At 52.4% G+C, this 17,779-nt stretch overlaps 1 protein-coding gene across 1 annotated transcript in view; it reads right to left on the bottom strand.

The window, feature by feature from the left end:
* Nucleotides 1–809: 809 nt before the first annotated feature.
* The window catches only part of MYO1F (myosin IF), a 51,728-nt gene continuing 34,758 nt past the window's right edge, over nt 810–17,779 (bottom strand). The window contains exons 17-28 of the mRNA XM_026455560.2: nt 15,039–15,145; nt 14,590–14,688; nt 14,343–14,487; nt 8,181–8,295; nt 7,919–8,088; nt 6,611–6,756; nt 6,075–6,221; nt 5,744–5,892; nt 4,400–4,498; nt 2,040–2,235; nt 1,783–1,952; nt 810–1,323 (exon numbers count right to left, since the gene is read on the bottom strand). Of these exons, the coding sequence (XP_026311345.1) occupies nt 1,247–1,323; nt 1,783–1,952; nt 2,040–2,235; nt 4,400–4,498; nt 5,744–5,892; nt 6,075–6,221; nt 6,611–6,756; nt 7,919–8,088; nt 8,181–8,295; nt 14,343–14,487; nt 14,590–14,688; nt 15,039–15,145 (1,620 nt within the window). The 3' untranslated portion in view covers nt 810–1,246. The remainder of the gene's footprint in view (nt 1,324–1,782; nt 1,953–2,039; nt 2,236–4,399; nt 4,499–5,743; nt 5,893–6,074; nt 6,222–6,610; nt 6,757–7,918; nt 8,089–8,180; nt 8,296–14,342; nt 14,488–14,589; nt 14,689–15,038; nt 15,146–17,779) is intronic.

The raw sequence follows: 17,779 nt of genomic DNA, 5'->3' as shown, positions 1-17,779 counted from the left end.
CCACCACCACGCCTGGCTAATTTTTTTTTTTTTTGGGTGAGATGGAGTCTCACTCTGTCATGTAGGCTGGAGTGCAATGGCACAGTCTTGGCTTACTGCAACCTCCACTCCTAGGTTCAAGCAATTCTCCTGCCTCAGCCTCCCGAGTAGCTGGGATTACAGGTGCCCATCACCACACTCAGATAATTTTTGTATTGTTAGTAGAGACGGGGTTTCATCATGTTGGCCAGGCTGGTCTCGAACTCCTGACCTCATGATCCACCTGTCTTGGCTTCCCAAAGTGCCAGGATTACAGGCGTGAGCCACTGTGCCTGGCCATGACAATTTCTTTTTTTTTTCGAGATGGAGTCTGGCTCTTTTGTCCAGGCTGGGGTGCAGTGGTGTGATCTTGGCTCATGGCAACCTCTGCCTCCCGGGTTCAAGCGATTCTCCTGCTTCAGCCTCCCCAGTAGCTGGGATTACAGGCAGGCACCACCACACCCAGCTAATTTTTTTTTTTTTATTTTTTTTTTATTTTTAGTAGAAACAGGGTTTTGTCGTGTTATCCAGGCTGGTCTTGAACTCCTGATCTCAAGTGATCCATCTGCCCCCACCTCCCAAAACACTGGGATTACAGGTGTGAGCCACTGCACCCGGCCCAAACTGGGACAAATTCAGGCTTTGTGGCCACATATGAATACAAGGCATGGCTCTATGCAGTCTTGGGTCAGGGAACCTCTTTGAACCTCCATTGTTCCACCTGTAAGATGGGGTCCTTCACAGCTCCTACCTCACAGGGTTGTGAAAACACTGTTTTTTGGGGCACGTAGTAAGTTAACTCAGGCTTTCACCTGGCAAACATTTATTGCCTTAGTGATGACAGAATGAGCAAAGTCACACTTGTCAATGACCCCTCCCCCCAACTGTGCTTGGCACTTTGCCAACAGCACAGGATTCAAGACTCATTTCTTAATCACATGGCACTTGGGAGGTAGATTCTGCTGTTAGTCCCATTTGACACATGCAGAAATGGAGAATGGGCAGCGGGTGTGATGTTGGGGGAAGACCAGGGCCCAGGGGCGGGGGCTGCAGCAGTGACTCACAGACCCAGGGCCTGGGCAGGACTGGAGGCCACAGGACTGGACTTTTAGGCCATTGCAACCCAGGTAAACGAGGCTCTCGCTGGCAGGGCCTGGCTCCCCACCAGGCAGGCAGGCAGGCAGGCAGACAGGCGGGCAAAAGAGAAGGCAGAATCCCAGGGCCCAGCTCAGATCTTCTCCACGTAGTTTCCTGGGAAAAGGCCCTCCTGGCCGTGAAGCCGGCCCTTCCACCAGCCCGAGGAATCTGTGGGAGAGAGGAAAGCTTGAGGTGCCTCTAGCTGGCCCTGGAGAAAGCTCTCATGCCTGCTCCATCTGTCTTGTTCATGGGGTCTCCCTAATGTTATCCAAGCTGGTCTTGAACTCCTGGGCTTAAGCCATTCTCCTGCCTCAGCCTCCCAAAATGCTGGGATTACAGGTGTGAGCCACTGCATCCGGCCATTTCCACTCTTACAATTTTTTTTTTTTTGTAGATCTTTTGTAGAGATGGAGTCTTGCTAGGTTGCCCAGGATTGTCTCAAACTCCTGACCTCAAGTGATCCTTCTGCCTCGGCCACCCAAAGTGCTGGGATTACAGGCATGAGCCACCTCACCCGTCTGTTATCTGTATTCTCCCGTGGGGAGGGTGTACAGTGGTGGGGTCTGCCTGGTGATGTCAGGGTTCTTACCACTCCCCTCACCCCAGCTTCTGCCCTGGTACACACACCTTCCATGAGGATCTCGATGACCTCGTTCACATTGAAGCTCAGCTCGTCCACATCTTGGCCCACATATTGGTATAGGGCCCGGCACCTGGGGCCATGTGTCCGAGGCTGGGGCTTGGGTCGGCCCACACCAGGCACTGGCCGTTGCCCCACACTGCGCTTCCTCTGCATGCTGTGGGCACAGGGGGTTTGAGTCACAGCCCCAGACACTCCCCTACCCCCTGCCCACTTCCTGGGGCTGCCCTCCCACCCCACCTACCCGGCCATGCCCTGGTCAGGCACGTTGAGGAATTCTGTGTTGTGCTCTGAGGGCAGCTGTGCCCGGGGTCGTCTGCTGGCTCCCAGGGATGTGGACGGAGGACCCCGGGGAGGCCGGTGGGAGCCCCCTCCAGACATGAGCTCCAGGGGCAGGGGGCCCCCTCTGGCAGAGGGGGGCACCCCATTGCGATCCATGCCTGTGGCAGGAGCAAGGATGAAGACATGTATTAGGGTGATGCTAGGAGGATTTGAGGAGGACTTGGCTCCCAGTTCCCAGTCTGAGGGAGGAGATTGCCACACTCTCAACCCAGTGTGGTAAGGATTGGGATAGACGGAGGGGCTCTGGGGCTAGGAGGCCCTAGACAGAGGCTTTGTTGTTTTTGTTGTTGTTGAGATGGAGTCTCACTCTTTCACCCAGGCTGGAGTGCAGTGGCGCAAACTCGGCTCACTGCAAGCTCCGCCTCCCGGGTTTGTGCCATTCTCCTGCCTCAGCCTCCCGAATAGCTGGGACTACAAGCGCCCGCCACCACGCCCAGCTAATTTTTTTTGTATTTTTAGTAGAGATGGGGTTTCACCATGTTTGCCAGGATGGTCTCGATCTCCTGACCTCGTGATCGGCCCACCTCAGCCTCCCAAAGTGCTGGGATTACAGGTGTGCCACCGCACCTGGCCAATAGAGGCTTTTTTTTAAGAATAATTTTAAAATTATTTTTTACTTTTATTTGTTTATTTTGAGACATGGTCTCACTCTTGCCCAGGCTGGAGTGCAGTGGTACAATCGTAGCTCACTGCAACTCTGATGTCCTGGGCTCAATCAATCCTCCCTCCTTAGCCTCCTCTTAGGGGCAGCTGGACTACAGGTATGCTCCACTATGCCCAGTTGATTTTTATAATTTTTAAAGTAGAGATGGGGTCTCACTATGTTGACCAGGCTGGTCTCAAACACCTGGCCTCAAGCAATCCTCCCACTTCAGCCTCCCAACATGCTGGTTTTATAGGCATGAGCCACTGCACTTGGCCTTATTTATTTTTTATTTATTTAGAGAGAGGTTTTGCTCTGTGGCCCAGGTTGGAGTGCAGTGGTGAGATCATAGCTCACTGCAGCCTCCAACTCCAAGGCTCACATGCTATCCTCCCCCTCAGCCTCCTAAATAGCTGGGACTATAGGCACACACCACCTTGCCCAGCTAATTTAAAAAGAATTTTTAGGTCAAGCACGGTGGCTCAAGTCTGTGATCCTAGCACTTTGGGAGGTCAAGGTGGGCAGATCATGTGGTCAGGAGTTCGTGACAAGTCTGGCCAACATAATGAAACTCCATCTCTACTAAAAATACAAAAATTAGCCAGGCATGGTGGTGCACACCTGTAGTCCCAGCTACTTGGGAGGCTGAGGCAGGAGAACTGCTTCAACCCAGAAGGTGGAGGTTACAGTGAGCCGAGATCACGCCACTGCACTCCAGCCTGGGCAACAGAGCGAGACTCAGTCTCAAAAGAAAAGAAAAGGCCAGGTGCGGTGGCTCACGCCTGTAATCCCAGCACTTTGGGAGGCCTAGGTGGGTGGATCACGAGGTCAGGAGTTCAAGACCAGCCTGGCCAACATGGTGAAACCCTGTCTCTACTAAAGATTTAAAAAAAATTAGCTGGGTGTGGTGGTGCATGCCTGTAATCCCAGCTACTCAGGAGGCTGAGGCAGGAGAATCGCTTGAATCCAAGAGGCGGAGGTTGCAGTGAGCCGAGATTTTGCCACTGCACCCCAGCCTGGGAGACAAGAGTTGGACTGCGTCTCAAAAAAACAAAAAAACAAAAAAAGAGGCTGGGCACTGTGGCTCATGCCTGTAATCCCAGCACTTTGGGAGGCCAAGGCGGGAGGCTCATGAGGTCAGGAGATCGAGACCATTCTGGCTAACACGGTGAAACCCCGTCTCAACAAATACAAAAAATTAGCTGGGCATGGTGGCGGGCACCTGTAGTTCCAGCTATTCGGGAAGCTGAGGCAGGAGAATGGCACGAACCTGGGAGGCGGAGCTTGCACTGAATGGAGATAGTGCCACTGCACTCCAGCCTGGGCGACAGAGGGAGATTCCGTCTCAAAAACCAAACAAACAGATGTAGTTTGCAGGGCAGGAGTGTAGGGTAGGAGGAGAGAAGATGTCAGTGGTTAGCTGGGTTTGGGTTTTGAAGGGCTCTGAATGCCAAACTAAGTTTAGCCTTTATTCTACGGGAGACTTGGTGCTATCTAGAGTTCTGGACAGAGAAGTAAGTGGTAAACTGTATTTGTTAGATTTCGTTTGCTGAAGGTCTAGTTTAGGCCATGGGACCCACAAAAGACAAGGGAAGATAGCAAGGGACGCAGCTCCTCACCTCTCGGGGGCCCAGGGGCCGCCCGGGTAGGGGCCGCCCGGGTAGGGGCCTGGGACGACCTCCGAGGTCTTCCCTTGGCCATTCCCTTCCGCGTAGGCTCTGAAAGAAGAGTGTCAGGGATTTGAGCGATAGACGACGCTCTTTGCCCCGCCCACAAGTCTAGTCCGTTCTGAGGGTACGCCGCACCCAGCCCCTCAGACTCTCCCATTAGCACCGCCCCTTAGGTACAGGTACAGTGGCTCCGCCCACTAATTGGCCTCGCCCCCAAGTGCCCCACATGTCACTGGTCTTGCTCTTTGGGCCCACCCACTTTAGGACATTCCTTCATTGCTACCAGGTTCCAGGGTTGTCGCTCTGACCACACCCCTCTACATTTCTCGCCCCCGCATTGGTCATGTCTTCTCCTTAACAGCCTTTCTCTCTCTCTAGACCCGCCCCTTCCTTGCTGTTGCCCACTCTGGTCCATCCTGCTGGCTCCGCCCCACTGTTTTGATTGGTTTCTTCCATGGTCACGTCCCGCTTCCACATTTCACGCCCACTCATTGGTTGCAGCCCTTCTTTAAAAGTCTCTCTCTCTGGCCGGGCGCGGTGGCTCACGCCTGTAATCCCAGCACTTTGGGAAGCCGAGGCGGGTGGATCATGAGGTCAGGAGTTCAAGACCATCCTGGCCAAGATGGTGAAACCCCGTCTCTACTAAAACCGCAAAAATTAGCTGGGCGCGGTGGCAGGCGCTTGTAATCCCGGCTACTCGGGAGGCTGAGGCAAGAGAATCGCTTGAACCCGGGTGGCGGAGGTTGCGGTGAGCCAAGATCGTGCCACTGCACCCAGCCTGGGCGGCGACAGAACAGAATGAGACTCCGTCTCAAAAAACAAAACAGACAAACAAAAGGCCGGGCGCGATGGCTCAAGCCTGTAATCTCAGCACTTTGGGAGGCCGAGACGGGCGTATCACGAGATCAGGAGATCGAAACCATCCTCGCGAACACGGTGAAACCCCGTCTCTACTAAAAACTACAAAAAACTAGCCGGGCGACGAGGCGGGCGCCCGTAGTCCCAGTTACTTGGGAGGCTGAGGCAGGAGAATGGCGTAAACCCGGGAGGCGGAGCTTGCAGTGAGCTGAGATCCGGCCACTGCACTCCAGCCTGGGCGACAGAGCGACACTCTGTCTCAAAAAAAACACAAAACCTCAAAAACCCCAAAAAAGTCTTTCGCTCTCCCTCTAGACCCTCCCCTTCGTCCGCTCTTAACTAGTCTCGCTGGCCCCGCCCTCTCCCCGTCCCTGAAGCCTTCATTGGTCCGCTCTCTTGCCCCGCCTCCTCTGCCCTAGTTCCGCGCAGACTCACTGGAGCTCTTGGGCAGCCCATCACCGACGCTGACGGTGAGCGTCCGACCGCCAACCTTGAGCACCGCCAAGTCTCCGGAGCCGCGGGAGAAGGTGACGCTGCGGGTGCCGCCACCGCCCCAGCCCTCCTTCTTCACCCGGAACTGTAGTCTGTGGGGAGGGAGGAAAGCTTGGGGGCGCGGGCCGGGGTCTCCCGCCCCATCCCACCCTCGCTGTTCCGGGGCGGGGGCGGGGCTGGGGCCGAGGCGCAGTTCGGCCGGGTAGGTGGAGCGGGACAGGGTGCGCCGCGCCGAGAGCACTCCGAGATGGTGCTAGGGTTGGCGGGGCCGTACGTGTCGCTGAAGGTGAGGGGCAGGGGCCTCCGCGTCGCCTCCTCGAAGCGCTTGCACAGAAGGCTGACGAACTCGGTCTTGAAGACGCTCTCCAGGAAGCTGTCGACGGCGTCCTCTTGGAGGATGAAGAAGTCGTCCTGTCGCGTGCTGGGGAGGGGCGGGTGAGAGGGTCAGGTGGGACACAGGTGAGGGCGACAGGTGAAGGTGGTTGAAGGTGGATTTAAGGAAGGGTCAGTTAAGGGCCAAGTCGGGGTGACCAGGTAGGAGAAAAAGAGGGATGTGGCAAGGAGTGGGAGAGGTGGTTACAGAAGAGGGCCAGGTGAGGTCTAGTAAGAGGGTAAGGTGCAGGACAGAAGCTTTTGGCACCTAAGGATCATGAGCGTAGGGGGCAGGTGAACATGACAGGTGGCGCCAAGAGAGGCCTACAGGCATGGCACCAGGTAAGATTGTCAAGGGTAACAGATGGGGTCACTGGAATGAGGGCAGCCAGGGGACAGGTGCGAGTGACTGTGCGGCAGGTAGGGACCTGGGTTCACCTGAGGGAGACTCCCCGCAGAGCCTGGATGTCCAGCTTCTTCTTCAAGACTTCACGCACCTGGCCCTTCTCGGGTCCCTTCTTCACCTTCTCTCGCCCAATCACATACACACATTTGGGCGTCAGGATCAAGTCCCGCTTGATGGGCTGTGGGGATGCAGGATTAGAGGCCGGTGTCTGCAGCCTGGCCACACAGGGCCCACCCCAGGCAGAGGGGTGGTGCTGGCAGGTCAGGTGAGGAGAGTGGGATCCCTCCAGGTGAAGGTGTATGAGTCGTCTGTTTGTTTTGTAGACAGGGTCTCACTCTGTAGCCCAGGCTGGAGTGCAGTGGTGCCATCATAACTCACTGCAGTTTCCCCTTCCTGGGCTTGAGTGATCCACCTGCCTCAGCCGCCTGAGTAGCTGGGACCACAGGTGCACACCACCATGCCCAGCTAATTTTGGTATTTTTTGTAGAGTCAGGATTTTGCCCTGTTGCCCAGGCTGGTCTTGAACTCCTGAGCTCAAGCAAACGGTCTTCCTTAGCCTCCCAAAGGTTTGGGATGACAGGTGTGCGCCACCACGCCTGGCCATGAGTTGTTATATAAAAAACAGAAAGAGGACCAGGCACCATGGCTCACGCCTGTAATCCCAGCACTTTGGGAGGCCAAGGCGGGCGGATTATGAGGTCAGGAGTTTGAAACCAGGCTGACCAGCACGGTGAAACCCCGTCGCTACTAAAAATACGAAAATTAGCTGGGCGTGGTGGCGGGCACCTGTAGTCGCAGCTACCCAGGAGGCTGAGGCAGGAGAATCACTTGAACCCAGGAGGCGGAGATTGCAATGAGCGGAGATCCCGCCACTGCACTCCAGCCTGAGTGACAGAGCGAGACTCCAGGTTGAAGGGAGAGTGTACCTAATGGATGGGCGTGTCTAGGATAGACGAGGGTGGCCCCGTGGTCGGGGCTTCTGGACAAGGTGAATGAATGTGTCATTGTGGAGAGATGCATCTGGCCAGAGGTGTATCTGACAGGTGTGTCTGGGCTACAAGTGCATGTTTGGTGGACAGCTGTGTCTGCCATACTTGAGTGTATACCTGTGGGCAGGTGTGTCTATGCCAGATGAGGGTATACTTGTGATGGAACAGATGGTCTAGTCTGGGGGATCTAAGCCTGCGGGCAGGTGCATGTGGGCCAGGTGAGGGTGTACCTGTGATGGAACAGATGGATCTAGGCTGGGGGATATCTGGCTGTGGGCAGGCGCATCTGGGCCAGGTGAGGGTGCCAGGCTGTAGCCAGGGTCTTGCTGTGCCCACCCACTAGTGCCTCACCTTGAAGCGGCGGTCGTACTTGGTGACCGAGTCGGCGAAGTCCACCCGCTCCCTCTTGCCCAGGAACTGACGCAGCTCGGGCCGCTCCTCCAGCCCCAGGTAGTCCCCGACGAAGTTCCGGTTGATGCTGTTGCGCCTCCGCTCCTTCTTGTTCAGCAGGATGTTGGAAGCTGCGGGGACAGAGGGTGGAGGGCAGAGCTCCTGATGCAGCTCCCCCAGGTCCTTGCGTCCCCACCCTGCGCGTTTACCCAAAGCCTCTCACCTTCCTCCCGCATCTCCTCATACTTCCGGACAGCCACGTGGCGCCGCCAGGCCTTCTGGATGGTTCGGGCAAAGCCGTCGAACTTTCGCTCTCGCACCTCCTCCAGGAGGAAAAGCTGGTCGGGGGGTGGGGCAAGGGTGAATCCTGGTGTCTCCCCAGGGCCTGCAGTTCCGGGTTTTCCCTGGACTTGCCCTACTCACACGCTTTTGCTCACCCACCCCCACACACGTGGTAATTTTTTTTTAAGAGGCGGGGGTCTTTGTAGTGACACTTAATTGAAAAAGAAGAGAAAGGGGCCAGGTGCAGTGGCTCATGCCTGTAATCCTAGCACTTCGAGAGGCCAAGGCGGGTGGATCACCTGAGGTCAGGAGTTCGAGACGCGTCTGACCAACATGGTCCCCATCTCTACTAAAAATGCAAAAAATTAACCAAGCGTAGTGGTAGACGCCTGTAATCCCAGCTACTCGGAAGCCTGAGGCAGGAGAATCACTTGAACCCGGGAGGCGGAGGTTACAGTGAGCTGAAATCACGCCATTGCACCCCAGCCTGGGCACCAAGAGCGAAACTCCATCTCAAAAAAACGAAACAAAAAACAAAAGCAAAAACAAACTGGTGACTCACGCCTGTAATTCCAGCACTTTGGGAGGCTGAGGTGGGAGGATCACCTGAGGTCAGGAGTTTGAGATCAGCCTGATAAACATGGAGAAACCCCATCTATACTAAAAATACTAAATTAGCCGGGCATGGTGGCGCATGCCTGTAATCCCAGCTACTCAGGAGGCTGAGGCAGGAGAATCACTTGAACCCGGGAGGTGGAGGTTGCAGTGAGCCGAGATCGTGCCATTGCACTCCAGCCTGGGCAACAAGAGCGAAACTCCATCTCAAAAAAAGAAAAAAAGAAAAAGACAGGGTCTCGCTCCGTCGTCCAGACTGGAGTGTGGTGGCGTAGTCACAGCTCACTGCAGCTTCAACCTCTTGGGTTCAAGTGATCCTCCCACCTCTGCCTCCTGAGTAGCTGGGACTACAGCTGTGAGCCACCATGCCCAGCTGATTTTGTAGTGACGTGGTCTTGCCACGTTGCCCAGGCTGGCAAAATTTTTTATCTTCCTCCAAATGACCAGACCTCCCCGTGGGTCTCTCCCCATGTGGGGTACACAGTTCGGCATTACATGGTAACTGTGAGTCACTAGCTTCAGATCACAGCTGTGCCACTTACTACCTGTGTGCTCTTGCCAGAAACAGTATAACGTCATGGTTTCTCACACTGTTACTAGAGATAGTGTACACCATCTTTGAGGTACACCCCCGTGTCAGAGATGGTAAAAATAGGAACCAGTGTGCATCTTGGAAAACCAATAAAATACAGTAAATATGAAAATCTGGCCAGGTGCAGTGGCTCACGCCTGTAATCCCAGCACTTTGGGAGGCCGAGGTGGGCGGATCACCTGAGGTCAAGAATTCGAGACCAGTCTGGCCAACATGGTGAAACTCCATCTCTACTAGTAATGTAAAAATTAGCCGGCTGTGCTGGCACACGCCTGTCATCCCAGCTACTTGGGAGGCTGAGGCAGGAGAATCACTTGAACCTGGGAGGTGGTGGTTGCAGTGAGTGGAGATTGTGCCACTGCATTCCAGCCTGGGCAACAGAGCGAGACTCAGTCCCCCGCTCCCCCACCCCCCAGTAAAAGGAAAGAATGAAACTCCATCTGAAAAAAAAAAAAAAAGGAAAATCTGATTGGTAGGATTGTGATGTGACTGGCAACTGTGTGGTTGGGCAGTGTACAACCTGCACAACCATCTGTGGCAGGCCCAGAAAGGAAGCTTTTGCAGAAAGCAGAGAAAAGGTTTTGTGTTGTAAGAGTCTAGGCCCAGAGGGGACTTAGAGAATGAGTTACATTACAGCAAGTGAAAGTGCAAACTCTGAGAGGAATATCTACTCATTTGGAATAACAGCAGGTGAACAAGGTGAGGAACCCACTGGATATTAAAATGCTGTAAATCTATAGTAATAAACACAGTAGCATGCCTGTCAGAGAATAGAACGATTAACTGGAATAGGGCAGATGCTTGAGAAACATCCTAATTCAAAGAGAAACTGTGATCAAAGGGACAATATTGCCAATTAGTGAAGATGGGAAATAATGCAAATATAGGTCGGTGTGAAGGCTCATGCCTCTAATCCCAACACTTTCGGAGGCTAAGATGGGAGCGTCGTTGAGCCCAGGAGTTCAAGACCAGCCTGGGCAATATAGAAAGAACCCGTCTGTACAAAAAATAAATAAAAATCAGCCGAGGGTGGTGGCATGCATGTGTAGTCCCAGCTACTCCGGAGGCTGAGGTGGGAGGATTCTTTGAGCCCAGGAGGTTGAGACTGCTGGGAGCTGTGATTGTGCCACTGCACTTCAGCCTGGGAGACAGAGTGAGACCCTGTCTCAGGAAAGAAACAAAAAATCTATATATCTATATCTATACACACATATATATACACACATATACACACACACACAAAATTGGGCTTTATTTAGGAAAATTAGCACTTCACCCAGAGTGCTTTCACAAGTCCATAGATAGCACATTGCTGCTAAGAGCCTTGCTGCTCACTCTACTGACCAAAGTAGTTTTCATTTTTTCAGAGGCGGGGTCTCTGTTGCCCAGGCTGGAGTATAGTGGTGTGATCTTGGCTCCCGGGCTCTAGGGATCCTCCCACCTCAGTGGCTCAAGTAGCTGGGACTAAAAGGCACACGCCACCATGCCTGGCTAATTCTTTTTTTTTTTGAGACGGAGTCTTGCTCTGTGGCCCGGGCTGCAGTGCAGTGGCCGGATCTCAGCTCACGGCAAGCTCCGCCTCCCGGGTTTACGCCATTCTCCTGCCTCAGCCTCCCAAGTAGCTGGGACTACAGGCGCCCGCCACCTCGCCCGGCTAGTTTTTTTTGTATTTTTTTAGTAGAGACGGGGTTTCACCGTGTTAGCCAGGATGGTCTTGATCTCCTGACCTCGTGATCCGCCCATCTCAGCCTCCCAAAGTGCTGGGATTACAGGCTTGAGCCACTGTGCCCGGCCATATATATATATTTTTTTGTGGTAGAGATGGGGTTTTGCCATGTTGCCCAGGCTGGTCTGGAACTCCTGGGCTCAAGCAGTGCACCAGCCTTGACCTCCCAAAGTGCTGGGATTACAGGCGTGAGCCAACGTGCCCAGCTTCAGATTCTTCTTTGTCTCCTCCTCCTTCTCCTCCCCCTCCCCTTCCCCTTCCCCCTCCTCCTCCTCCTCCTTCTTTTTTTTTTTTTTTTTGAGACGGAGTCTTGCTCTGTTGCCCAGACTGGAGTGCAGTGGCGTGATCTTGGCTCACTGCAAGTTCCGTCTCCCGGGTTCACGCTATTCTCCTGCCTCAGCCTCCCGAGTAACTGGGACTACAGGCGCCCGCCACCACGCCCGGCTAATTTTTTTGAATTTTTTTTAGTAGAGACGGGTTTCACCATGTTAGCCAGGATGGTCTCAATCTCTTGACCTCATGATCCGCCCACCTCAGCCTCCCAAAGTGCTGGGATTACAGGCATGAGCCAGCATGCCCAGCCTCAGATTCTTCTTTAAAGCCTTTAGGGAGTATGGCCATGCCAGCACCTTGATTTTGGACTTCTGACCTGCAGAACTGTGAGAGAATAAATTGCTGTTGTGTTAAGCCATGGAGTTTGTGGTACTTTGTTTCAGCCATCCCAGCAAACTATTGTAATATACTTAGGATGCTGGGTCACAAAGGCCAACAGCCAGATAAAATGTTTGAGGATGGCCCAAATCGTGTTCATAAGAAAATCAGAATAGGGGCCGGGCGCAGTGGTTCATGCCTATAATCCCAGCACTTTGGTAGCTGAGGTGGGCGGATCACTTGAGGTCAGGAGACCAGCCTGGCCAACATGGTGAAAACCCATCTCTACTAAAAACACAAAAATTAGCCGGGTATGATGGCAGGCACCTGTAATCCCAGCTACTTGGGAGGCTGAGGCAGGAGAATTGCTTGAACCAGGAAGGTGGAGGTTGCAGTGAGCCAAGATCGCACCATTCCACTTTAGCCTGGGTGACAGAGAGAGACTCTATCTAAAAAAAATAAAAATAAAAAGATTCATCCCAATATAAAATACATTTTTGGTTGAGAAAGGCTCCAACTCCACGAAGCTAATTTAATTTTTTGATTACTTTTTAAATATAGCACAGTTAAACTGTTGGCTATTTTTCTTCTATTTTCCCTTTCTTTTCTTTTTTTTCTCGGAGTCTCACTTTGTCCCCCAGGCTGGAGTGCAGCGACGCCATCTCAGCTCACTGCAACCTCTGCCTCCCAGGTTTGAGCAATTCTCCTGCCTTAACCTCCCAGGTAACAGGGATTACAGGCACGTTACCATGCCCGGCTTATTTTGTATTTTTAGTAGAGATGATGTTTCCCCATGTTGACCAGGCTGGTCTCGAACTCCTAACCTCACTCAGGTGATCCACCATCTTGGCCTCCCAAAGTGCTGGAATTACAGTTGTGAGCCACTGCACCTGGCCTTTTCTTCTATTTTCATTTTACTAAATTTTTTACTTTTTTTGAGATAGGAGTCTCGCTCTGTTGCCCAGACTAGAGTGCAGTGGTGCAATCTCGGCTCACTGCAACCTCTGCCTCCTAGGTTCAAGTGATTCTCCTGCCTCAGTCTCCTGAGTTGCTGGGATTACAGGTGCGCACCACCACACTCGGCTAATTTTTTGTATTTGTAGTAGAGACGGGGTTTCGCCATGTTGGTCAGGCTGGTCTTGAACTCCTGACCTTGTGATCCACCTGCCTTGGCTTGCCAAAGTGTTGAGAGTACAGGCGTGAGCCACCGCGCCTGGCTTATTTTACTAAAACTACTGTTGACCAGGTTAGAGTGCAGTGGCATGATCTTGGCTCACTGCAACCTCCGCCTCCTGGGTTAAAGTGATTCTTCTGCTCAGCATCCTGAGTAGCTGGGATTACAGGTGTGCACCACCACACCTGGCTCATTTTTGTAATTTTAATAGAGAAGGGGTTTCACCATGTTGGCCAGGCTGGTCTCAAACTCCTGACCTCAAATGATCCACCCGCCTCAGCCTCCCAAATAGCTGGGATTACAGGTGTGAGCCACTGCGCCTGGCCAGTAAAATTATTTTCATCAGGATCATTTTCTTTTCTTTTATAAATATTCAGTCTGTCTTTGTTGCTGATGTTCTTAAAAGATTTTACCACTAAACATCTGCCGTTGTGAATTTTATTATTTCTACCCCGTCCGTCTTCTCCAATCTATAGACTGAAATTTTTGTCTATATTAAATTTTACTTTATATAGTCTTTGCTGGTGATAGTTATTTTTCTTTTTTCCTTTTTCTTTTTGTCTTTTGTAGAGACAGGGTCTCACTATGTTTCCCAGGCTGGTCTCGAACTCCTGGCTTCAAACCATCCTTCTGCCTCAGCCTCCCAAAACACTGATATTATAGGCATGAACTACCACACCTGACCTGGTGCTAGTTTTTTTTTTTTTTTTTTTTTTTTGCCTTTTTTCTGTTTTATGTCAAATTTTTTGGTCTGTTTCTTCCAGAGTGTCTCTCTCAGTCTCTTTCTCTCAATCTCTCAATCGCAGTCTTTCTTTTTTTTTTTTGAGAGGGAGTCTCGCTCTTTCGCCCAGGCTGGAGTGCAGTGGCGCAATCTCGGCTCACTGCAAGCTCCACCTCCTGGGTTCACGCCATTCTCCTGCCTCAGCCTCCCAAGTAGCTGGGACCACAGGTGCCCACCACCACGCCCAGCTAAATATTATTTTGTCTTTTTAGTAGAGACAGAGTTTCACTGTGTTAGCCAGGATGGTCTCAATTTCCTGACCTCGTGATCCGCCTGCCTTGGCCTCCCAAAGTGCTGGGATTACAGGTGTGAGCCACCACGCCTGGTGATCGCAGTCTTTCTTAATCTCTCGCTCGGTCTCTTACTTTCAGTCAATTAATCTCTCATTGCTTTCTCAATTTCTCTCTCAATCTCTCAATTTCCCTGTCAATCCCTCTCTCTCAATCTGTTTCTCAATCTCTCAATCTCTGTCTCCCTCCATCTCTCTCTCTCTCAGTCCCTCTCTATACCTTTCTCTCTCTTCCCCTCTCCCCCCTTTTCTGCCTGTGCCTCAAACACACTCACCGACTCTGGGTTCTTGACAAAGACCTTAGTGCTCCCCATCTGGTACTGGTCGGGCTCCATGTTGACCGCCCGAAGCAGATGCTGGACGCCCTGGCGTTCATCCCCACGCCACCGCGGCCACGTCTCAGGGGTCAGAATGGCATACCTGGGGGCGGAGGGCTGGGGTGTGGAAGTGCTCGTAACAGACAGGCCCGGCCGGGCATTCTGATGGGGGCAATGGTGAGGGCGGGAGTGGGGGGCTCCTCACCTCTGCAGGAACTTGGCGAACTGGCGGCGGTAGGCGAAGCCGGCTCTGCGCACCCTGATGTTCTCCTTCAGGCCCAGGTATTCCACCTGGTGCTTGACCCTGGTGGGGAGGGTAGGCTGAGTCCCCTCGGGGTGGGGAGTCACCAGTCCTGGGGGTGGGTGGGAGGTGCTGGAGTTGGGGGGTCTGGGGGGATCTGGATTCATCCTGGGGGAAGTTGGGGGGTGAGTTTTGTGGTCTGGGGGTGCTTCAGGGGTCAGCCTGGGGACTAGGGGGAGGGATCTTGTCCTGACGGTCCCTTCTGGGGTCATTTCCACAGGTGGGGGATGGCGGGAGGGGTTGTGCTAGTCCCTGGGTCATCCTACAGGAGGTCAGGGAGGTGTCTAGGTCAGTTCTAGGGGTAACCACAGGGCCTGGAGGGGATGAATCTTGGATTGGTTGGGGGGTATCACCTGTTCTCCTCCCAGTCTCGGGGCCTCTTGGTCTCGTTGGGTTTGATGCAGCGGATGTAGTGGGGTGTGCACCTCATCAGCGTGGCCACTAGGTCATTGGCTTGTTTCTGAGGCAGAAGCGAAGGCAGGGGTGGGTGGGGAGCACAGAGATGGGACCCTCTTACCCCTCTCTTTTCTCCACCCTGGATATAGTCCCAAGAGACAGAGACTGGAGGTGGGTGAGGGCTGGTAATAGGGAAGCCACAGGGGCCAGATGTCCCTGATCTGTGTGCACCTCCACTAGTGCACACCACATTAGTGGGACTGATGTGGGGTGTCTGCCTGACCCTGGAATCCAAGACGAGGAGCTCTCACATCTACCACACTCACCACTTAGCTTGGCGTATAGTAAGTGCTCAGTGAATGTTTGTTGACTGAGTAACAGAGCCCTTAAGAGCATTTCTTTTTGTCCTTTGGGGAGATAGGTACATTGGGTGTTTTTTTTTTTTTTTTTTTTGAGTAGGAGTTTTCTTCTGTCACCCACGCTGCAGTGCAATTGAGCCATTTTAGCTCACTGCAGCCTCCAACACCCGGATCCAAGAGATTCTTCTGCCTCAGCCTCCCAAGGAGCTGGGATTACAGGCATGTGCCACTACACCCGGGTAATTTTTAGTAGAGATGGGGTTTTGCCATGTTGGTCAGGCTGGTCATGAACTCCTGACCTGAGGTAATCCATCCGCCTCGGGCTTCCAAAATGTTGGGGTTACAGGCATGAGCCACCATGCCGGGCTGGGTGATTTTTTTTGAGACAGAGTGTTGCTCCGTCACTCATGCTGGAGTATAGAGGTGCTGTCATAGTTCACTGAAGCCCCAGCCTCCCGTGCTCAAGCGATCCACTGCCTCAGACTCCGGAGTACCTGGGATTACAGGTCTGAGCCACTGTGCCTGGCTGAGACAGGTACTTTGGAGGTAGGGAACTGTGTGAATACCTGAGAGGTTTGCCTTGAGTTTTGCATTTTGTTTTATTTTTATTTTTATTATAAAATAACAAAGTTATTTTGCAAGACTGAACAAAGTCTTGCTCTGTTGCCCAGGCTGGAGTGCAGTAGCATGATCTTGGCTTACTGCAACCTCCGTCTCCCAGGTTCAGGTGATTCTCCCACCTCAGCCTTCCGCGTAGATGGGACCACAGATATGTGCCACCACACCCAGCTCCTTTTTTTTTTGTATTTTTAGTAGAGATAGGGTTTCTTTTTTTTTTTAAATATTTATTTATTTATTTATTTTTATTTTTATTTTTTTATTTTTTATTTTTTTTTATTTTTTTTGAGACGGAGTCTTGCTCTGCCGCCCAGGCTGGAGTGCAGTGGCCGGATCTCAGCTCACTGCAAGCTCCACCTCCCGGGTTCACGCCATTCTCCTGTCTCAGCCTCCCGAGTAGCTGGGACTACAGGCGCCCGCCTCGTCGCCCGGCTAGTTTTTTTTTGTATTTTCTATTAGAGACGGGGTTTCACCGTATTAGCCAGGATGGTCTCGATCTCCTGACCTTGTGATCCGCCCGTCTCGGCCTCCCAAAGTGCTGGGATTACAGGCTTGAGCCACCGCGCCTGGCGCTTGGCTAATTTTTAATTTATTTTTTGTAGAGACGGGGTCTTGTTTTGTTGCCCAGACTAGACTTGTTGTTACATTCATAGTGACAGAATGGTAGGTGCCAGGGACTTGGAAAGCAGATAGGGAGTGTTTCATGGGGACACAGTTTCAGTTTGGGAAGTTGAGAAAGTTCTGGAGATGGGTAGTGGTGATGGTGGCACGACCATGTGAATGCACTTAATACCACTAACTGTGACCTTAAAACTGGTTAAAATATTATTAGATAGGCTGGACACAGTGGCTCACGCCTGTAATCCCAGCACTTTGGGAGGCCAAGGCAGGCAGATCACTTGAGGTCAGAAGACCAGCCTGGCCCACATGGTGAAACCCTGTCTCTACTGAAAATACAAAATTAGGCTGGGCACAGTGGCTCACGCCTGTAATCCCAGCACTTTGGGAGGCCGAGGCAGGTGGATCACCTGAGGTCGGGAGTTCAAGAACAGCCTGGCCAACATGGTGAAACCCCGTCTCTACTAAAAATACAAAAGTAGCCGGGCATGGTGGTGCATGCCTGTAATCCTAGCTACTCGGGAGGCTGAGGCAGGAGAATCACTTGAACCTGGGAGGCAGTGGTTGTGGTGAGCTGAGATCATGCCATTGCACTCCAGCCTAGGCAACAAGAGTGAAACTCCATCTCAAAAAAAAAAACAAAAAAAACAAAAAATCAAATTAGCTGGGTGTGATGGCACATGCCTGTAATTCCAGCTACTTGGGAGGCTGAGGCAGAAGAATCGCTTGAACCCAGGAGGTGGAGGTTGTAGGGGGCTCAGATCATGAAACTGCACTCCAGCCTGGGCAACAGAACAAGACTCTGTCTCAAAAAAATGAAAAATAAAAAAATTATTGGATATTATTAAGATGGTAAATTTTATGTCATGTGTATTTTACCACAAATTTAAAAAATGGTAAATGACTAAAGACCAAACAAAAATGTATTAGAATAATGGTCCAGTTCTGCACTGAAGGAGTTGATGGAGACCTCCAAGAAGCTGGTTCAAGCCCCCTAAACCCAGACCTGGAGGAAGACCCTGCTGAACAGATGACGTCACAGACAGAGGCAGAAGCCCCAGGATTGGTGGAGAGACAGACGTTGGAGTGAGAGAAATAGGGCC

Source organism: Piliocolobus tephrosceles, chromosome 21 (genome assembly GCF_002776525.5).
Source record: "Piliocolobus tephrosceles isolate RC106 chromosome 21, ASM277652v3, whole genome shotgun sequence".
Taxonomy (NCBI): domain Eukaryota; kingdom Metazoa; phylum Chordata; class Mammalia; order Primates; family Cercopithecidae; genus Piliocolobus; species Piliocolobus tephrosceles.
This window is presented reverse-complemented; position numbering and strand designations above follow the sequence as displayed.